This window comes from Curcuma longa, chromosome 2 (genome assembly GCF_044706935.1).
Source record: "Curcuma longa cultivar G26 ecotype Majalengka, Jawa Barat chromosome 2, ITB_CL_G26_1.1, whole genome shotgun sequence".
NCBI classification, from domain to species: domain Eukaryota; kingdom Viridiplantae; phylum Streptophyta; class Magnoliopsida; order Zingiberales; family Zingiberaceae; genus Curcuma; species Curcuma longa.
In genome coordinates, this window is record NC_133862.1 from 4,820,162 (window position 1) to 4,844,332 (window position 24,171).

The 24,171-nt window shown below is 34.6% G+C and overlaps 1 protein-coding gene across 1 annotated transcript; it reads right to left on the reverse strand.

Annotated features, from left to right (window-relative positions):
* Positions 1-31: 31 nt before the first annotated feature.
* On the reverse strand, positions 32-23,871 carry LOC141816732 (beta-galactosidase 8). The gene is given in 20 exon segments (XM_074704479.1): positions 32-278; positions 280-363; positions 2,258-2,323; positions 2,428-2,573; positions 5,919-6,048; positions 8,164-8,214; positions 12,383-12,532; positions 12,675-12,746; positions 12,860-13,050; positions 13,914-13,962; positions 14,032-14,127; positions 14,211-14,328; positions 14,415-14,505; positions 16,184-16,254; positions 19,537-19,631; positions 19,787-19,867; positions 20,210-20,298; positions 22,805-23,000; positions 23,451-23,558; positions 23,708-23,871. Coding segments are annotated over 20 exon segments (2,046 nt in total). The 5' UTR covers positions 23,849-23,871; the 3' UTR covers positions 32-257.
* Between the last annotated feature and the right edge of the window lie 300 nt (positions 23,872-24,171).

Sequence of the window (24,171 nt, forward strand, 5' to 3'; positions counted from 1 at the left end):
ACAGCAGAAATAATTGAAATTATTTTTGGTAGAAGGTATTGATAACTAAATCTAAGAACTTTTTGGATGTCCATAAATTTATCATGAATGCGAGCCATTAAAGAGACCAACTATTAGGATCACTAGATAGATACAACAACAATTAGGAGAAAAAGAGTACAAACTGTTGGGGGCTATCCTGAGAATCAATGCATAATAAGTAAATGTTTAATAAAACGAAACTAGAATGTATGTACATTCAGTGGCAAATCTTATTCTCAATCATTATCATTCCTTCTTACTCTTGGTTCCACAAGTGAAGTCTGGCTTCTTCACCAAGTTGATCGTGAGATTGGGATTTGGTGCATGCAACTCCAATATGACCTGCACTTGGTGTCAAAATCCATGTTTATTCCTTGCAAATACATAAATAATTGGAAAAAACATTGTCGGGTTGAGAACGTTTCTTTGGACAAAATGTTATATATGAATGGGATAAGATTGTAAGGTTCATTCACCTTACAATTTCATTCTAATGTTTGGATGAACAGTTTAAAGTGCTATGATCTTTTCCAAAAAATATTTAATTCCACTCAATCCATTCCACCCTTTAAGTGGGAGAAAGTTTCATTCCCCCACCTCTATTAGCAAATTAACAATTTGAACTAAAATTGAAATAGAGTTAACTAGGCTGGACAGGCTGATTAGGCCAAGCGAACAACTCAAATCTACCAAACTGAACGCATCAAGCAGGCAAGTGATCTGGTCGGGCCAAGAGAAACAGTTAGTTGAGGCAAGTCATTAGGGTTGGTCAGGCTGAGGTCTAGTAGATCAGAAACTAGCTGAGCGATCCATCGGGCTCGGCAGGCCAAGCAGACAATCAGGCTAGTCATGCTTAGTGGACCAGTTGTGTTGGTTAAACATGACAAGCTAGGTGGATAGGTTAGTCAAATCAATCGAACTGATAAGGTAAAATAGAGTAAGTGAATCCAATGTGCTACAGGTGTTGACTAAACCAACCAAGTTGAATTGTGTAGATCGACCAAATTAAGTGTCTTGAACTAATGAGATAGATTTGTCACTCCAAAATAAATAAGATGAGTCAGTAAAATTGATTGAAAAATTAAATGAATAAAAATGTCAAAAATAAATTCCATTAGTTATATCATTAAATTATAGCTAAATAAAGAAAGCAATAGGTCATTCTAATCTAAGTTCTATTACATTTCATTTATAATCTCATTCTGATTTCATTTTATTCCATTCATGCATACCAAATACAATCTAGCAGTTAACAGCTAATTAGTAAGAAGCTTTAGGCCATTAAAATGATTGAAATCAACTCTGCTTTCATTACTTAGTATACCCAACAATATGTATGGCCCCTTGGTCAGGACTACCTTCCACTGCAACAGAAGAATTCCCTCTTAAATAAAATAATAGTAAACTAGGACCAAAGGAAGTATAATTTGCTATCATCTAGCTCAGTATGAGTCACCCTATGAAAAGAAAAAATTTATGTAAAAGCGAAGCTTCTATGCTATTCGAGAAACAGTTGTATCATTTGAGAAAAAATTAATTGTATAAGATTCTTTTTTAAATTTTTATCATTATTTATCCATCTTGTAATTATCCAAAATTTACTACTTGCTAGGAAAAGAAACACTATGGAACACTATATGAATTGCTTCATATATTTCATCTATTTACTATATGAATAATTTTATATAAAGCTTCATTATATTAGAATGTTGTAAAATATTTACTATAATACTAGATGCTAAAAGTTAACAAATCTAAAAAAATTATAAATGAAAAAAGAAGTTCTAAAATATTGCAATTAAATTGTAGGGTCTTACAATCCAAATCTATAAACTTCTTGTGATTCCTAGGGAGGATCTTGATCCTAACAACTTTACATCCATGTGGAGAGGTGAATTTAAAGTAGTGATTGGTCTCCCTACCTCTGCAACCCATCTTTGTCTCTGCACTCATTCTTAAATAGAGGAGGCAAGTGGGTTGTGCTTACTAGGATCCATACGCAACCCAGCATGAACTCATACTTGGCATGGCTCGTTGGCAAGCACAGGTTATGTGCCCATGCAGTCTAATCCAAGACTACACATTCCAGCTATGGTTATAAGTTTACAAATACTTTTACTTGAACGTTTATGTATATTAGAAGCTTGAGGCAATTGCAGAATTGTTCATCTTAGTACAAAAATTGGTGAAAGTGCATATAAACAAATCCAATTGTGAATAGAAGTGTAGCACGTACCACAACATTTTCTCCTTCTCGAAGTAATGGTGCAGGAACATAAAGGGCGCATTGGGGTCCAAGTGACTGCATTTATATTGTCACATTGAATGTTGTATGAGAAAGAAATTATAATATATCATTTCAGAAAAAGAACAAAGGAGTGAGCAGTCTCAGGCTCAGCATCATACAGGCCAGAATCTTCCAATATTGAATTCATTCACAAAAGCAATTCCTTTGTTCCAACCACGGAAAGAAATAAATGTATCTTTGATTTGTTTCACTGAATTGATGGTGAAATGGCCTTCATAAATTGCTGGTCCAGTGGAAATGTTCTCTGTGCAGAAAAATAAACATCTCACTATCAGCTAAATGCCTATGCAGTTAAAATGACGATAATCCCAAATGAGAAAAACACACTTAATGTTGCAATAATATAACAGCTACGTTAAATACATGATAGAAAAGTGTTTATATTCTCGGAATTGTCATGACTCTGGATTTCCTTGATGAATAATCAAGAAACATAAAGTTCACTTAGAATAAAAGATTATGAGAAGCAAATAATACTAAATGAATTCTATTTTTTAAAAATCAGGAACCGGCTTGCAGACAAAGGAAATGTCAAATCTCATCACCCCTTCATGTTTTACAGATTTGTTTTTCTTTTCTAGGTTTTAGATACCTTCTAGAAACTTTTCATTATTTGAAATTTCTTGCTTTCTGAAGTTGTCAAGAAGTTTATAACAGTGAACATATTAAGCATATAATATCAATTGATAAAAAATTTATTGTTGCAAAACTTTAGTTAGAAAAAATGGATTTAGCTCACATTTTTATTTGCTAATATCATCCAATTCCAGATAGCTATGATCAACACAGTTTGACAATGACAAGGGCTGTTATTTGCAAATTGTTGTTGCATATGGAGAAGCACAACTAAATGTGAGTTTTAATCTCATTATAATCAATATTCTTATTCATTGCCATACTTTCTTCACTGGTACTACTGCGGTGATTGATTTTGTTGTCTAATACCACAGAAAAATGGGTTATTTGTCACTATTCATCCTTCTCTAATACCATTTGTGACCATTAGTAATGATTCATATCCCTAGTAAAGGACAAGGTTCTTTACATATTTCTTTATTATTCTTGGACAAGGTTCATTATGTTCCACAATTTCTTATAAACTTATTATCTAATAGCACTTTTATAAAAACTACTAATTTCTATGAAAACTTTTATCCTACTCAAAAAATATTTTAAGATCTGCAAACAAAGGCTGATTGATGTCGTTTAATCCATAAGGTAGCAAAGAAGAGCTTTGATTTCAAGGACTCTACCAAGGTTTAAAATTCTGAGTTATACCAGAGTTTGTGATACAATTTCCGTACAGTATCATATTGTACCGATAAGACTTTGATACTTTTTTAAATATAAAATATATTAATTTTTTTCTATTTTTCTTAACAATCTGTCTCCTACATCTTTGAAGAGGTACTTACTGTGTTTACAAGAGGGGAAACAAATTTAACAGGAAGAGGAAGAGGAGGGAAAGGAATTAAGTGTAAAAACAATAAAAATAAGGGGGGAAAGGAACGAAAAAAATGATAGAAAAAAATCGATGTTACTGGTCAGCCTCATGGCTAGGCAAGACCACCGCGAGATTAAGGCAGCCTTGCGACCTCACAGAGGCCTCCGCGAGGCCGCCACACCTTTGTCGTCTCGCGGCTCTGAGCCTTGTGTTCGTGCTGATCAGTGAGCAAAACGCTCAACATCTGATTCCATAGACTACTCAACTTGCATGAAAATCAAATAGAGATGAGGTTCTAATCCTTCTCCATGGAGTGACTTTTCCTAAAAATGGCATCCACCTTAAACAAGGTGGACCATAGAATCCCACATTCTAAAAACTATACTTTAAATCTACAACAAATGACGAATGACAAACATGTAACTTAGAGGTGAGGCAAGTTATAATGTCCAAGTCGAGCACAAACCCAACAACGACAATAGTGGACATGATAGGGAGCTCATTGGGCACAACAGTGAATGCAGCAAACGCAACTAGCAACGGGCGTCACAATTGGTGAGTCATGAGGATCGACGAGCATAACGAAAGAACACAACCCTGGGCGTGAGACGAAGAGCGCAAAGCGCAACGGACATGACAGCAAGCGTAGTGACAAAGGTCAACAAACGCTACGACATGCACGGCAGCAAGACGCAACAGATGCAATGATAAATATAACGATAAGTGATATTGGGCTCGGAGAAGACAAAGATAACACACTATAGGTAAACATAACATGTAGAATCCTTCACCTTCTCCACCTAGCTACTACTCTCTCTCCCTCCCTCCACCGTCTCCTCTCCTCCTCCACCAGCAAGTAAACATGAATCTCAAGCCATCCTCTCTCTATCGACACATTGATCTAAAGTTGAAGGAATTAGCACCTACAAACAATTATTGAGTATTCATTTGTTTTTCATCATAGTCAACTCTTACTCAAATCCTCTCTCTATGATTTTAAGTAGATTTGACAAGTTGGATATAAATGATTACTTGAGGTGGAGTGTTAAAGTTACTAAAAGCAACTAGTTACTTGCATGGATTAAGTATTGACCTATGTCGTTTAGCACAGGTAAAATTTATCATTCTGCAACACCACAACCTAGCGAGGCCGCCTCCGCGAGATCGCAGTGGCTATTGCAACCTCGTGGTTTTTTTTATTATTTCCTTTTCTAATTTTAGATAAAAAATTTTATTTTTTAAAGGGTAATTCCTTTCCCTTGTTCATTCACTATTTTATTTTCCTCTTGGTTAATTTTTTCCCTCCTTTATTCATTAATTTTTCCCCCTCCGTCGATCCGCAAAAGTAAACATAGAGAAAAAAAAACCTCTTTAACCTCTTTAAGAATGTTTTTTTTCCTCTCCTTAATCGCTTCATAAGGGAAAAAAATCTTTTAAGGGTAATTATCTTTTTCCCTTCTTCATACATCCACGGGATAAACATAAAAAGAAAAAATATTTAAGGATATAGAAGACAGATTATTAAGAAAGATAATATATATATAATATAATTTCTAACTTTATAAAATATATTACTCCTAATGAAATAAGTTATTCTATATATAAATTTGATTTAATTTTAAATCGATCAAAATAAATCCAAATTAAATCTAGTTTAAACCTACTTGTGCAATGTCCACTTGGTTGACTTCAGTTAATCCTAAATCGACTTTTACTCAATAAGCATCAAACATTTAAAGAGATAATATCAAAACTTAAACTCAACATTTAACATCGCAAATACAATTCAATAGTAAACGTCTATAACAATCAAATACTAATAAAAATATTTTTAAATTAATATATTTTATATTTAAAAAATTACCGAAACCGTTTCAGCATGACAATGATATAGTACTAAAACCGTACTATTCTGAATGTAAACCGAAACTCCGACATGGCTCAAAATTTTAAACAATGGTTACTTGTGTCAGGGGATTAGTGTCATCTGATATTAGTAAATATTGATATCTCAATATCAACAAATGTATTTCATTTATAATTAAAAGCAAGTAATAGAAATGTTAAATAAGAATTTGTGTGTGGGTTAGATATAGCTATATAGCTTTTGACTAACAATTTGAATCTTCTCAATAGAAATATTACCTGTCATCAAATCAGAAACTTGCTTGATCAGGTTGAGAGTGGCAAAATTGCTAAATCTATCTAGTGGAATTGGAGACATCTGCCATCCATGAAGGGCAGTGCCATCTATGAAAACATTAGACAGTATTCCCTGATTCAAAAGGATGTTAATTAAAATCTCCGTTCAAGAATTTGGACCTATAGTATGATGAGAACTCAATGAATCAACAAAGCTTAACTTTGAAAAAAGCAATACTCCATATACTGCAGCAGTTCACAATCTCAAAGATTAGCATTTCAATTACTAACTACATAAGAATGAAAAGAAGGAAAATTTTTTGTGAAAACATTTCCTTTAGTCACTGCAACAATATATTGATATCCAAATTAAGAAAATATGGGACCATTGGGAAAAGTGATAATCTATTTGACCAACGGATGCCAAAAATAAATGAAAGCATTCTCAGCACTTCAACAGAAGCAAAACAGAAGAGAGAAATTCCAACTGTGTCATGGAACAACATGGATAACTGATGGCTAGATTATTTAGATTACAGTAGAAGAATATTGCAGATGAATCAAGAGATTTCAAATAATCTAACTCAAACTATTAAAAGATTACCCAAAGAATGACAAGGTGATTAAATATGTAATTAAGATTCAGCATGATCCCATTATTCTACTAGCCAGGATGGATAAGGGAAACCAAATAATAATTATAGATGTTGTCATGAGCATGGTTTAAAATCTTGACTTGTATCGGAGTTTCGATTTATGATTGGAACGATATAGTTTCAATATCGTATCGTGCCGATATGATTTCAATATTTTTTAAATATAAAATATATTAATTTAAAATAAAAAATTAATCTAAATATTAAAAAATATAGAATCGTGGCACCTCCATATGGTAAATAAATAAATAATTTATTATATATTTTTAGAATTAAAATAAATTATATATATTAAATTAATGAGATAGTTTTATTAAGATTTGATTAAATCTATTTAAATTATCCTATAGTTAGGAGTTATAAGAGTTGATTGAAATTATTAACCTAAGTTTTAATAATGGGCGCATCCCACCTTCGCTCGTGGGCGTCCTGACCCGCGCAGCCCATGGGCATCCCCGCTCAACTCTCAGAGGTCATGGTGGCCTCCTCAATCCCGTGGAATTCCCGTGGCAACCCACGGTGCCGGTGTCGGGTAAATGTCGGGCAACGGAGGGAACAGTAAATTTCCTCCGTTTCGCCTAGCACGGAACGAAATTTTAAACCATGGCCACAAGTCACATCTTTACCTTCAAATTGATGGATAAATTCTTTAAAGGATTTGTAAATTGATACTCAAATAATTCAAGTTGTATAAATTTTGTAGAACAATTGGACATGACAGGTGATTAAATATTAAGATTGAGCACCACCCAATAACTAAAATTTTTTTTGGTAGTCAAGTTAGATAAATGAAACTAAATAATAATCACACATGTTATCTTGATTCCAATCCTTCCGTTCCAACTGGTATGAATTCTTGATTTAATTTTGATCAATATAGCGATAACATTTATAATAATGCTAAAGAGAATAGTTCATTATCATCAAGCTATGTCAGTCCACACTAATTGGAGCCAGCTACATATACTGCTCATAGAATGATAAATTAATCTAAAACACATTTCCCAAATCCCTTGAAAGGGCAAGAACCATGTTTGTTTCATTTCCTTCCTGTATCTGCTTTTGTCATGAGGTAGAAGACAGTAGGTAACCATAACAGGAAGCATGAAAAAGGGTGTTGCTTCGTCAAGGTAATAGGGCCACTAGCCACCATATTCTCGTTCCCTTTGATGGTTGCTCCTTGTGACTTGATTAGATGCCAATCTTTTTTTACTCTAATATTTAGTCTATTGGCTAGTGCAGCCAAGTTCTCTAGAGTTTGACGGACTGTGCATGATTATTGACAAAAGCCAATAAAAACAAATAATGTAATCAAGAACATCAGCAGGCATATCTAGCGTGCCTAAATATAATCTGTAGGGCTCAAAGAACTAGGAGCATATACAGTCCAATCATATGCAAACAAAAACAAGACTTGCTTTTATAGCAACAGCTCAAGTCAGGGCCTAAGAGAATAGCATCTAACACATAGGTTGATATGCGAAGCAATGATTCTTAGGCCTATCTTCAGCACTTAGATGCACATATTACACAACTTGAAAATTTGCAAGTTCAATATTTAACAAAATTCTGTATTTTATTTATTGAATTACCTTCTTATCAGAGATGTATTGACCATAATTTAGACGACCCAAGTTTTCCACCTGCATTTAAGATCAAAATTCAAAGTTAAAATAATTAATAACACAATTTAAACAAACTCTTGCAAGATGTGAAACAAAGACAACTAATGTAAGTGGCAATTCCTTTTTGTTTGGCTTGACCACTTCATGAATATCTACTTCTCTGTGAATCTAGACTCTAGTTACCATACAAGTATGAATTCCAAAGATTAAGCCAAAATACATCTGAAATGATGAGAATATTGTAGAGCACTTCCAGCATGCACAGAAAAGCAATGATTCAGCAAATGCCATTAACATAGTTTCAAATCTCGTACCATGTCAGGTGAAATGATCGAAATATATTGTTCTAGTAAATCGCCGAAACTCGATATTACTCGGTACAAAGGTTCAAATCCCGAGTCATACTATATTTTCGGTCTTTGAATAGAACAATATTGCTCGAGTATCATGTCGACGATCTGATGCATGGTGTCGATAACAAATTGGAGATTGAAGAAAGAGATGAAGTAAAGAAAGGAAACATTATCTACGCTAAGTGGTATCAAATTTTGATAATTTACCGGAATGATATGTTTCGACCATTTCACCTAGCAATGTTACAAGATTTAAAACCATGCTTGGCCCGGCATAATTGCTCCTTCAACTCCAATCCATTACTAGCACCATCCATTACTAACACCATGTATTGAAACATCAGTACAATATCGAAACAGTATCATTCCAATCAAAGACTTAAACAACATCGAAACCTTGGTCATTAAAGACAATTATGTAGAGCACCTAAATCAAGTCTCACAAGCTCAGAAGCACACGCTGGTCTACTATAAACCTCTTATGATAGACCATGTAATAGAATAGTTTATATAAAGTTATGATCCCTCCCTAAGCTAGCATGAAATACGTATTCAATGTTGTCTTCACGATTTGGATTGAACTGAGTGGAGTCAAAGGAGATTTAGTCAGTTCACATCAAGAAGGATTTAATTGAATAAAGTTAAGATGAGTAGAAGACAGTAGGGTCAAGCTGAGTCACACTGCCAACTTGGGTCATAGATAAGACATTGTTAGGATCATGGTACCATTTATATGCCAATTTCTGGAATACAGGACTTCTCAAATCAAGATCTACAAACATAACTATATTTGCAATTTGTGCAAGCAAGAAATGTTGCAAAAGGAAAACAGACAATGAAAAGAGGACAAAACACAAAATAAGAAATATGAGAGAAACCTTTTACATGTTTTAGCAAGCTTTTCAATATCCATGATCACATGAAGACAATTTTTTTATTATGCTGACATCATATCATCGTGATTTGACTTTTACTATGAGATAGTTAATGCTTTGTGTTATAGCACAAGGACTCTAAGGCTTACATACATAACAAAATCATAAAGATTCGATCACCTAGTCCCAGATCGAATGCCAAAATTGAGACATTCATAGCATAGGGAGACTGGGTCATATGAAGATCAAATCAATTCATCCAGAACCAAGTTCAATAGGTGCTGGTTTTGCAAAAATATAGTCAGTTCAAAAAAATCATAAACCTACTAACAGACTCGCCCCCCAAACTCCTGCATGATGTATTAATTATCCAGTAGCAACCTCCCACTTGGAAATTGATTCTCAAACTATGGACCATCTTTTCATATTTGTTTATGTAAGTTAACAGTGTGTGGTAACTTCTCAACAATAACACATGAAGGTCAGCTAAAATTGCAAAGCCACCATTAGATGACTGTCTTGATCAGTGTGTCCACTAGGTTTTGATCTATATATCTTATTAAATGATCAACACTTATCATCTAGCAATACTCATACAAAATGATACTTGATGAATTCTTCCTATTTCCGATAAAATTTGGATTCTCTGCATGGTGTATAACTCACAAAATATCATATGAAGGAATATTATCATCCTACTTTTTTTCTCAACTCTGGCAAAGTTCTTTAGCCAAATCATCAACTTATTTAAGTAACAGAAACATGTCTGTTGTGAGAGAGAACCATTATCAACACCAATTGATAATAATATCATGAAAATATAGATATAATGGTATAGCCAAAATGCTCCTTTCAATATTCATGTATCCACTTCTGTTTTCATTAACAAGACCCAACAATCTCATACCATTATCAACACCAATTGATAATAATACCATGAAAATATAGATATAGTGGTATAGCCAAAATGCTCCCATTGCATATGTTTTGCTTGGTACATTACAAATTGAGAGAGGAGAAGTGAGAAATTGATTTCTTTCCAATTGAAAGAGGATCAAATTGAGAGAGAGGGAGAAGATTTAAAGTATACCTAGTTTTTTTTTTTTGAAAAAAAAAACATGGTATAAGAACTAACTGTTTCTACTCGGTGAAAGTGAGAAATATGTGAAGGCAAGAAAGTGCAAAGAAATAAGAAATATAATATCAAACCAGAGACAAGGCTATTTCTCACATATTCATGACTAATTTTTGCAGCTGCTTGGCTGCACAAAGGGAATTCTTGTTCTTTTGTTATCAAATGTCCATCAGATCACCTCATTTCTCCTTTTCGTGGGATAGTTAATTGTTCATTTCATAGCATTAGAATTTAGAAGTATACGGAGTACATACATAACAAGAATTGATCATGACAATATGAAATCATATTCCATACTAAATTAACTTGCAACTTTTGGAGACCTGATCATCCAATGATTAGGTCAATTTGGTTGAGCACAAGTTTGGCTGAGCGCCAAGTTTGATGAAGGACCACTAGATAAATTCACAAAGCTATAAACTAACTCAAAGGCACAACCACACCATGTTCAATGACGGACAACTAGGTAAATTCATAAAGCCATAAACTAACTCAAATGCACAACCTTAAATCTCTTCTTAGCACATCATCGATGCTCCATTCCTCTAACAAAGCATCAACAAGTGAACTGAGGCAGGTTTGAATAGTCAAGGAATTAACTAGGCCAGTGTAGTGGTATGGTAACATTAGTTAGGTGATCAGTGGAAATTTTGAGTTATGTTTTGTCATCATGTTGAGTTGTGAGCGAAATCATTATTCAATAGCTGCAGGGTTCAAGCAAATAATCTAAACAAGGCTTGAGTGTGAGATACATTGTGATACAGATCTTATGAAACAAGGGTTTGGTTCGAGCCAAGAATTTGCCAAGTTTGTCTTTACCAAATCAAACAAGGCTTGAACCGACTGAATCAAAAGAGAGCAATTGATTGACAGGGATGTTTTATAAAGAGATGACTTAGTCTTGTACAATCAAGATATATAGAGTACGTAAGTTCAAGCACACGAGATATGGCATTGGCTAGCTGGGAGGTTTATACTTATCCATGACTAGGGGAAGAATGAGGATGCTTCATATTTGGGCACTTGCAAGAGGACTGCTTCTTTGAAAAACTCAGAAAGGGAGAAAGAGAAATTGTGGAGGGTTTCCTATTCAAATAGCATCCACAATTCATGGCATGTTTCCAGCATAAAAAAGAAGGGCGGATAAGTTTGATATCTGGCTTAAAATAAAGAATGCTAGAGTCATCTTCCAATAGCATTCAAGCTATCTGAGTGATAAGGATGTGCCTTGCTAAGGCAAAAGTGGTGGTCAACAGAGAAAATGTGTGTTGGGAATTTGGGACACAACTTATGAAGGTCTGGAGCTTGCGTGTAGCAATATCTACTACACACAATATCTACTGATAGAAGTGGTTATGGAAAGAGTGATAAAGATGACACCAATTGCTTCTGGTGGATGGCTCCTGATGAAGAGGGCTACTTGTCAAGGAGGATTGTACAAGAGGTGATCATCAAGGAGGGCGGTGGTGGTTGTGTCATGTTGACATTAGCAACATTTATATTTTCAAGAGAGTGCTAGTGTAAGAGTAGTAGGTAATGCATGTATGCATGTCAAAACAACATTTTAAGAGTTGATGTTGATTTTATAGTGGATGCTATGACACCAAAAAAGTTCTGGGAAAAAATATATATAAACTAGTATAGTTTTGGATTGTGTGTGTGTTTTTATTAGAACTTTTTGAAGTCATTTTCTTAATTAATAAGATTGTCAAAAGAAGTGTTCTTTGTGTCATTATAAACAGATATAGGTTTCAAGTTCTTTTGGCATGGTGTGCTAAGGGTGTAAAAATGTGCATCCTAGAAGCAAAGACTGATATGCATACCAGAATAAGTAAGCTGCTATTTGAGGAACAAGAGATTTTGGGAATCAGAAGTTCCCTATTAGACCATCTTTCAATTACACCAATGTATATAGGATGGCCTCCAGCTTTGTCCAAACCACATGAAACAAAAACTTGGGCTCTATCATGCACCTGCCAGCAATTTTACAGCATATAAATGTCTTCATTTTGCAGTGATAAGTTTGGAATTTTACAATGGAAAAAAATTATAGATTAGAATGAAAACTGCAGTATAAAGAAGCTAAATGAGACCTAGAAATTTTGAGTTTTCAACCTTCTGAATTTTTAGGATGCTACTTCTTTTCCTTGGAGGTAATTTAGACACATACAACAGAAATCCAAACATCTGACGACAAGAATAAAATATTAGAATTAAGAAGGTATATTGACTCAAAGTAGTTGAAAACTAGAGCAAATGGACAAACCAAAATATGCAACAACATTTTAGGTGGATCATACCTGGCCAACTGTCTCCATCGTCAAAGGATATTCACTTTTGACTACTGTGGTTGTATCATATATGTCATTGAGGACCTCACTAAAAGAGGCAATCTTACGGAGATCAACTAGGCCATATCCTAATTTTTTATTATCAGGAGGGGCACGAGGCAGAACTACTCCACTGTACTTCTGAATAACTCTCCTTATTGCTGCAATGACACAACATTGAACCTAAAACTTCATATGTATTGTTCCACGGAATGTGATTCTTATACTTGGAAAAGGGAAAACTCATAAATAAGAAAATCTCATAATAGTGGAACATGTACTTATTCATCAGAAACAATATACCAGAAGTCAAGTGAGATTGTAGACCTTGGAAAAAGGGCTGCCTTCTTTTTTCACAAGCACACTATACTAGATTGTCAGGCAACTATAGAAAATATGTACAGTTATAACTGCTACCAATTAACTTATCCCTTCATTTCTTTTCAAAATATAGTTAGAGGTGGCAACTAGCATAGTTAGTAAGGGTCTTAGAATTTTGTTGATGGCCTTGGGTTCAAATCTTGCCTTCCATCTCTAGGCTGGCGTTTGACCATCCCTATCTCTAGGAACAAAAACATAAGCAAGTCTATTTTCCAGTTCTTATAAAATGGACTAGGATTGAACAAAAATTAGAAGGGAGAACTGAGCTTGGACAATAAAGGTAACAGAATATAGAATATGAACAGTCTAGAAGATGCAGGTTATGGAGAACTACCCCCTACAATAAAGGCACTATTTCTATAATTAAACCACTGTTTTGATAACTAAACCCCTAAGTCTGACAGGTCAAAATAGAGCCTGACAGGTCAAAATAGAGCCATTTCACAGAGTACTTAATACTGAGTCCCATCTTCTTCAACACTTAGTTACACGCATCATTGAGGAGCATAATGTCACCAAGTAGACTGCAAAGTTAACTGGAAGATAAACTAAAAGTCCCAATACATGATAAATGTGATTCCAATTGCTAATCAAGGCAACATCAAAGAAACAATAACCAATTGATTATATAAACTGGACATGCCTTGATATTTTGGATTGCCCACGTCACCGGACTCCTTGATTGGAGCATCCTGAATTACCAAAAAAAATTTAAGTCAAACTGAATACAAGTACATTGTTGCAATTTCCAGTTGACATACATAATCGTAGGACGTAAGATCTGCCTTATAATCAGATTCATTCTGACCAGTGTTTGCACCATTGTAAAATCCAAAATTGGTTCCACCATGAGCCATCTGAAAAATTGAGATAGTCAATGTTATTCGAGCAGTGTGTGAGAAAGCTAGTTTAGCTCATCCAGAAATTTCGGCAAACATACATAGAGTACAACAGAACCATTCCTAGATAAAATCTTCTCTAAAGCAGCAGCAGTATAATTGGCATCGGTTTCTGCAATCTTCTCTCCCCAGTGGGTGAGCCATCCTGTATAGAATTCCCTGCAAAAAAAAAAAAAAAAAAAAAAAGCTCCAAACAACAGGATAATTTTGAGGAAAAACAGGTAAGCAACTGAACATATACTAACGCTGAGAGAGGAGGTGATTTTCCAGGGGCATTATATTCCTTTTGCAACTGAAATATAGGCCATGGATCCTCACCAGTTGAAAAATCGACCGCTGCACATAACCAAGAAAATCATATTAACACACACAAAAGGTATTAAGTATTTGCTATACTTCGTAAACTTATTGTTTTTATCATTAATACACACACGTTGACATTGCCACTGGAGAGAGCAAGGCAAAATTATTAAAGCAAACTAATTATCAAGCTAATGCTTAGACCAACACTACTGAAGGCTAAAAGAAAGGAATTGTATCACTAACAAAATCTGCTACAAACTGATGATAGGTATAATAGGTTTAAAGAAAAAGATATAAATATTGATTATCCTCTCATCCAAAGAATCTCATATAATCAATCATCTTAATTGAAATCATTTTTGCTGGCAGGTTATTTTTTCAGTTTGCTTAGTGACGCTGGACGGGATAGCAATTATCCTGCGAGCAATATTGATTTTGTTAATCGACTACGAATGTTGAAAATCAATCTTCTAAAACCTGTTAATTCAAAAGAATACTAGGAGATAGGGAAATAAACGGCACTGCAGAAAATATTATTAAACTAAAAACCTCTCCTTAAACATCAACTAACAAAATGCTTATATAAACCCAAAACTCTAACTTGTACAGAAAGGAAAGAAATCTTAATAGAAAGGAAAAATTCTTAACAGACTCGAAATCCTAAAAATTCTAAATGGACTTAAAATCCTCAAATATAAAAAAATAAAAATTTCCAAAACTACTTTAAATACTAAAAATTCTGAAAATTACTAAAAATAAAAATTATCAAAAATAATAATAAAAATCTTTGGATCGTCCTGCATCACTTAGTCACATTTCTATGCAGATGAACATCCTTAAGACAAACTTACTCCATTGTTCAAGTTCTATGGTTGGCATGTTGAAAATATAGTATTTTGGACTGTGGACTTTATGGGCTTCCAAGAAGAAATGACAGAATTTGGTTGAAACTAAGCCAAGAACCTTTTGCAGCTCAAAAGTGACAAGTTACAAGACACTCAACCTACACTTAAAGGACAAAGAAAAAAAATATAATTATTGTGCTTCGTTGGGATGACCCAGCTTGTTCTTAGGTAATCCATTTCCATCCATAAGAGCAACCATTTAGTCAGTTCTAGAAAATTTTTCTTTTCCAGTAGCCAATCTACTTCAATAAAATAGGAAAATCTCAAGAATTTTTCTACCATTTCTTTAGTAGATGAGGAAAGAAAAGAGCGAGATTATAATTACATGGCTTGCTCCAACTCCCACACATGGACCTGGTTATGAGCCAAAGATTTCTCAAAGACAACCGGTGTATAGCTGACAAATTTCAAAGGAAGAGAAGACTTTATCTTAAGTTTATGACTCTTCAAATACCTCAGTTATAAGAAATTTAACCCCAATCAGCTCACATGTCCTTGAATAGGATTTCCAACAAGCTCTTTCTTATTTCGTTTTATCTTATTTTATTCTTATTTAGTCTTCTCTAAAGAATAATCAAGATAGATAACATATTCCATCACAAGATAAAAGATGGATCCACATAAAACAAAATTCCCATAGCAACACCGATGGCACTATCAGACCAACCTATTAGTATGATCTTATGGCAGTCTGAGTCTCCAAAAGAGATCAAAGTTAGACAATGTGATTGTGAATATAAATTTCCATTAAGAGAAAAGAGTTTGGTGGAGAGAGAAGGCATGTGTCCTTTTATTCCTAACTTCACCTGAAAAAACACCTTTCTCAGGGATTGTTCCATTATCTAGAGTGCCTCTAGAACCACCATCTGTAGTATACCTACAAGAAAGTTCAGATGTAAAATTGTTATAGTTGTCTGAAGTATCACCATAAATAGCCTTTAGCTGGTATTATAGTGGCATAAAAACCAAAATAGATGAAATATTTGGTTTAACTAAGGGGTAAAACTGATAGAAAAAAATTGAAATTTAATCTAAATGACCAATCGATAAGGTGACCTGTCATGTGCTGTGTTGTCCTTCAAGTTGTTCATTTGGGCATATCTCTAATATGGGGACTAAGTAGCATTTGTGGGTTGTCATTCTTGAGAAATATGATTTAGTAAGTTACTACTATGCCCTATTGGCCTTTAGCAGGAGATAATAAATTAATTTTCTTTGGTAATGCCTTGTAAATTTTGGTGGGAGATACAAGTTAGATCTTATGTTGGAGTGTTCGTTTAGGTTGTTTTGGGTACATGTGTGTATATTTTATATAAAATGAGTTACATATCCAAATACTCATACTTCGAGAGATGGACCAGCTTCTTCAAGCAGTGAGACTTGGTGAAAGAAACAAATGGTGCAACATGTGGTGGGACCCAACCTTTCCTTCATTTCCTGGGCAAAAATAGAAAAGGAGGAAGCGCCAAGGGAATATTTTTCAAAGTTTTGGCCAAATTGGCTTCAGCGGAAATCAGGAGGGAAGCTCCAATTCAGCCAAAATGACATCAATTTTGACCACTAAATAGTTTTGTTTAGTTGATTTTATGTTTTTCATGTTTTTAAAAATCAATTTCACAAGAAAATGGTGTGAAAGATGTTTTCCACCTAATTTCCTTCCCCCTAAGGAATAGAAATGAGGGATTAATTTCTTACACATTCCTCATAAACTTATTTTCCCCCTCATACTTTCCTTCTGCTATAGAAAACATGGCCATAAAGTTGCATTGTGTCATACGTGTTAAATGACGCTGAGTATTTTAGAACACTGCATCCTGATAGACAATGGGTAAACTTGAGACATCACTGTGTTTGACACATTGCATTCAAACATACTTGATATTTGCCTTTTCTTATACTTCGATTTCATATTTAAGGCTCTTCTAGAAGTATTTTTCTTGCAGATGTCTTTATACTTGCCTTCCAAGTCATTTTGAGGTGAGTGGAGTTCGAGATTTGAATACATTTTTGGATTTCTGTTAGTTTGTTGTGCATTTATTATTTGCATTTTGGTTTTAGTGGGATATACATTTTTGTAGAGTTCTTCTTATTTTATTCTTACTTTGAACCTTTATATATAACCCTTGTTATGCATGGTTTAAGATCTCGTACCATGCTGAGCGAAATGGTCAAAACGTATCATTCCGATAAATCTCTCTCTCAAATGCTCAATATAACTAGTAAGCTACTCCAAATCTACGTCTATCCTTTAGATCACCAACACAATGACCTCAAACACACTTCAGATCGTCCCCACTTCGTCTTTATCTATCAATAAAGATTTCCAAGTGGGAATTAGAGAAATCAATAGACCAGAGATCACTCTAATTCGGTTGATTTTTCACTAATCTCAAACGATTACCAATTAATAATGACGAATTTAGTATTAATTTGACCATAATTAATAAAGATTTAGTCTCCAAAGGGTGTCCGATTTCTGAGATGAAATCAAATTTGCATCAGATGATCCCACTCTAACTCGGTCGATTTATGTTGGGATTGCTTGATTTTGCATCTATGAATATTAACATGGCCTAGGCTTTTGGTTAGTAGTTTGACCTAATAAGCTAATACGTCAATTCTCATGTAGGCAATTTGTGAGAGTAAGAGTTTTCTGTCATAAATTTTCCAAGAAACAGTGCATTACAAATGTATACATAATGTGGATATAATTAGTCACTCATTTTAACCGTTGTAAAGATGATAACGTGCCAAAATAAGTAATTACCAATGGTTTAAAGTTTAATTCACAGGAGTGATCAACAATGAATGGGAAAACAACATATATTGACTCAAGTTGGTGAATGGTTAAAGTCAATGGAACCCAAAGGTTAGCACCACGTGGAGGGTCATGTCTTACTCCTAGAGGATGAGCACTAATTCAAAGGCTTATAGAAAAGACAAGTACAACATTGTTGGGAATTTTCACTCTTGAATTGCTACATTATTGTTACAAGGGTGGTTCTCTAGAAGATTGTTAGGTAACAACTATCACTAGCATGGATCAATCTACCACATCTTTGCTCTCCGCACTTTAACCCTTTCCATCCAATCCAATTCACTCGGCTTTGTTCGAGTCATCTAATCCAATAGTTCACCCTCCAAGTCAAAGTCAAGGAGGCTCCTGGGTTTACCTCGGCCAAGCTCAATTTTGAATTCTATCGACAAACACAGATTGAAGTTTGAGCTCACTTGGGTGGCAAACATACTTTTGTATCTTTTGTGAACTTAGCAAATTGGTGTTGTTTGTGGAAAGACCATGAGCATAGAGGGACGAGAAAAGGAAAAGAGGCAGCCAATGTAAACTTCACTAGAATCACTCTTAAATAAGTTAGCATAGGTTACTACTAAGCTAGGAAATGGAGTAAAGGCAGGGATACCCTAGTTGCATATAAACCAGTTGCTATTAGTTCTGAAGTGGCTTCAGGGGCAATGATGGTAGATAAGGAGACGTAGAACAATATGAAGCTTTAGTTGCAGATGATGTCTGCCATGATGGTGAAAATGATTGAACCTGACAAGGTTAATAGAGTAGTTCTTTTATTAGAGGATCATTACACAATCTGATCCAGTATAGTCACTAGTCTGAGTTTGAGTATGGTTTATATACTTGCATTATTTCAAGATAAGTTGGCAAGCAATCTCAGAAAAAGAATTTACAAAATATACCAGATAAGATCAACGAAAAAATGTAGTTATTTTCACCAAAGATGTCTTTTATCAGTGAAGCCCTTTAATTTGGATTCACATTTTCACCAAAAATGCATATGCTTAAGAAATCAAGTTCTAGATCTTGTTTTCTAATATAAAATCCTAGAAAGTTTAGCAAATTCTGTATGCATTAGGAAAAAAGTTAAAAATATACTGTATCCGATGCAATAACAATGTAGGGATTGACTAGTGATTTTATGAATCAAGAGAAAAATTATGGCCAATAGTCTAATGCATTTTACAAGATAGTTGTACTAAATTATGATACTTAAACCAACCCAATAAAAACAGTAAAATCCATTTTCAGTTCTAGTACAGAAAATTGGGTGTAACACTGCTGAATAAGATTTAAAAAAAGTGATCAAGGAGATGAACATAAGAATTTTAAAAAAAAAAAAAATCTACATACAGAATAGTCTCATTCCCAAGGTACTTTCTAGCCAAAGCAACTAAATAGTGAAGATATTTCTTGTCATAACCGTATGATCCAAACTCGTTTTCAATCTGGAAAATTTGTAGGCATGAAACCAGCAGTGTGTCAGAGGTTCTCATTTCATATCCTTAACAAGATGAACTTTTACATAAATGTTCTTGCATAAACTCGCTCACCATATATTTGTCAAATGTCATCTATTAAACATGTAGGAGCAAATGGATACCTGAATCATAATGATGGGACCTCCATTCTCATATAATAGGGGAGCTATTTTAGGAAAAAGAACATCCCACCATCTATGTACCTGAGAAATTAATATGAAAGATGCTGAAAAAAGAAAGAAGAGAAGAGATAACAGAATAATGTCAGCTAATTGGAACTAATGGAATGCTTATAACTTATACTAAAACAAATTTAAATAACAGAATGATTTCTGGAAGCATCAGAAGGAAATTAGAAATGAAGACCAACACACTCTACATGTTCCATATCACTATAAATTCTCTGGAAACTTGCTTGAAATAGATGTTTCTTCATACTTTAGCAAATCCATCTCAAATAAACAATTTTCTCTCCAGCAGATGAACAAGAACGAAAAATATAATACTTCCACTAGAATAACAGACAATTAAAACAAAAGGCGTACATAGTGAAGGAATGTTTTATCTGATGATCTGAGTTTAAGAGGTGGTTCTATTGCTAGTAACCAAGCAGGGAAACCTCCAAAGTCCCACTCTGCATTCAACAAGTAGAGGTACAATTTGAATAATGCAAGCAAGGAAAACAGGAACAAATTTGGAAGTAGAATTTATGATTTCGAATGAGAAAAAATGCATTTGTTAGAGTGGTATCTTCTTGGTGATATTTAGTATTTAAAATACCCATATGGTTCTAGCCAGGTGGAATATAGCATTTATTTTATCGTAATCTTCCTGGTAACAACCATATTTAAGGTGTTTTTGTAACCCAATATTTGAGGAAGGATGACTTAACAGTCGTAATAGAATACTTTCAGCTGCTAGTTGGCAAAATAAGAAACAAATACTATAGTTGAAGTAGATAAAGTTCAAATAAGGGGTTTGCATAAATTGTTGTTTGGGTAAAACATTTTCGAAGAAAGTTTTTATAGAGAAAACAAAACTATGAGAAAGGTATTATTTGTGTTTGATGCACAAAGGGGGAATGTACTTCCTCTTCCCCAACACAACCTCTTCTCAGTGAAGGGAAGCTCACACTTGACAATGAAAAGAGGCATGTGATTAATGGCAAAAGGGCAGAGGGCATAAGGTGACTCCTATTCGATGAGTGAAAGATGGAGGGTGACACATAGGAATGGGCGAAGGAAAACTTGAGGTCAATGAGTGAAAGGCGGAGGGGGCTTGCACTCAATGACGCAAGGTTGCTCACAATCAATGGGCAAAGGGTGAAGAGAATTGCAATTGACCAAAGGGTCAAGGGATTTCACAGTTAATGGCAAAGGAGGAAGAGGGCCAGTAGAGGATGGGCGGGCTCAAAATCAACAAAAGAGCGTAAAAGTGGCCTCGTTATCAATAGCAAAGAGGAGGGGGCTCACAATTGATGTAAAATGCAACGGGTGAATCGTGGTCAACAGTGGAGGATGGAAGGGCGAAGGAGGATCATGATTGACAAGGGAGAATAGAGGTATCACGGTTGATAATGAAGGGAAGAGAGGACATCGCTATCAATAGAAAGAGGAGAGCTCACAACCAAGAGGGTTTGGGGACAAGGCAAAAGGTGGAAGGCTTGTTAATAGGCGGGGATACAACTTTTGCTCAATTGAGTGGAAGTCATTTTCCTCAAAATGCTCACAACCTTTATCTGTTGACTATGATTTTCCAACATTCCAACTTCCAAACCTTGAAAAACCCAAAATATATTTCCCAAAAATGTATTTGCTGCAAAATAAATAAACCCTAAGTAGCTAGTTTTTTAGCTATTTCATCTATGTGCATAACACTTTAGTGAAAGGTTTTCTTAATTTATTTATAGAACTTAATCGACATAAAATTTTCATGCAGCATAACCAAACTATGAGTTTCTTTGTTTTGTAACTTATATGGCATTTTTTAATTCCTTTGAATTGCATTAATCTTTAGGATAAGTTGAAAGGGCAAATACAAATATTGGCAATTCCATAAACATAAAAGTAATCATGAATCATTTCTCAAGATTTTAAAAGCAATTTTAGGGGCAATTGACACACTACATAGCACATATGCGATGCAAGGCAAGCAAGAGGTATTATGAGGTCAACATTGAAAATATTTATTTTGATAAAATGATTAATATAATCCAACAAGGTATACTAATCAACGCATCCAATTCACAATTCTATATAAAAAGAAAACATGATAATCATATAATCTAAAACACAAAATATAATTAATATCTAAAGTATTATTACTTGCAAAAGAAGTGTGTGTGTGTTAAAACTTATAAGTTACATGCTACCAAATAAAAAAAAACCCTGCAGTTCAGTTCTTCACATTCACAATAATTATTCTTTAGTGGAGAAAAATCATCACCAGACTCCCTCATTAAATTATTGATCATCAGGTGAACTAAACCATTTTTTGCACCTAGATTGCCCACCTAGGCATTTGAACTACCTAAAGAGGCAGCATATCACATAAACAATACAGTGCTTTGTCTAAAACACCTAAGAAAATGCATGCAATTAATTGGACAATGGCAGAAAAAACTCAATGCATGTTACCTTTCTCATATAGAAAACATTTTTCTCTGCGAAAAGTTAAAGAGTCATCTTGTAGACTTCACGATTAGCATGTTATTTGCAGCAAATGAATTACACTTTTATTCCTTCAAAACTTATGAAAAATAACTGTTTAAATGAAGTGAACTCCAAGTTCTACAAAATAAGGCTTGAACCAGAAAGCAACATATTTGTATAGATTTTATTTCTGAATAGGCATATAGTGGCACCAGTTCATGCTGTGGTCAAGCAAAACTTCAATCAACTATCCACCTGAATAGGAGAATAATTATATTTTTGTTCCCCGCCGTTCCATGTTCCAACAATAAAGACATATTGTGCCCTGATACTAACAAAGCAAATTCTGAACTATCAATGCATTCACTTATTCCAGCTTGTACAATAAACAGTTCAGGTTAAATAAAACCTATCATTTTGACAGTTAACATCATCCTCTTCTCAAACTCGGCATGGATTGAGAAACTTTAATGAATTAACGACACTTACCTGCACATATATATGGCCCAGGTCGAAGCATAACGAGAAAACCTAGCTCCTGAGCAAGCTTCAAGTAGGATTCAATGTCTGCTATACCTTCAAATACCCATCTTTTTGGCTCTGGCTCATGCAAATTCCACGGAACATAAGTCTGGATTGTGTTAAGGCCAAGGGCTTTAGCACGCAACAATCGATCTCTCCAATACTGCATAAACGCATTGCACAAGGCCTTAAAAATACAATTGTTGTATATCAAAGCTGCACAGCCATGATTGAGAAAATGCATGTTTAAACAGCTAGTATGATTCTTCCAATTTGGCTACTAACAATAAATTTTGAGAATTATAGATATTTTTCTTGTTTTTCATTTAACAAAGGAAACAAAAATATATGAACGTATCAAATAAATCAATTATTCACAATCTAGTTTTGGAAGCTTGAAAAAGGAGGGACTGTGAACTAAACCAACAGATTATGACAGGAATAGTTAGATCTCAGAAATTAATCTGAACAACTTCCACTCCATTTCGCGGGCAAAATTAAGCACTCTCTTGCATGGCCGGCCAACCACTGTCGGGTGTTTTAATTTTAACCAGTAAAATATAGCACAGTAAAGGTTTTTTTTGTTAGAAGATAAAAATGCACAACGGAATACCTGCGGCAGGATACGGAAGTAGTGCACATCGCCGCCTATGATCCTAAAAGGACTGTCATCCTTCCAAAACATGTCATCTGAAATCCAAAACCTCCGATTGCAGGCTGCCTGCCCCAACAATTGAAGAACACACTTTTCACCATCCTCAAAAGCTAAGATGAACTAAGTAGAACTAGGGCTTCAGTTCCGGGTCAAGATCTAGTCCTACGCCGAGGTTTTGATACTAACAAGATGAGAGAGTTAAGGGTAGGCGTTACCGAAGAGCCATAGCGACTGTGGGAAGCGCAATGGGAGGAGGAGAGGCCAGAGAAGGAGGACGAGGAGGAGACGATTCCGGCGGTGACGATGACGACGAAGATAAAGAGTGGGAACTCGATGTTACTCTTCGGCACCACCATCGTCCTAACGCCTCCGCTGTGTGCTGATCCCTTCGACAACTCACAGTGGCACGATTATATAACGACAATTAATATCGATAAATAGGCAAAATTGTATTTGCCCAAATTGCTTTGAAAATAAATAAATAAATTTATTTATTTATTAAAAATAAAAATATTATCTAAATTTGAAACAAAACTTTCTAGTAAAAAAAAAAATCCGTCTTAATGGAAAGGACTTGAGGAGATAAATTGTGAAAGTCCACATTTGCAGTCAATCGCAGCGTCGCGTTTGAAAAAAAAAATCCTCACGGGCGACCAAATCAGTGAACAAAATTAATTGG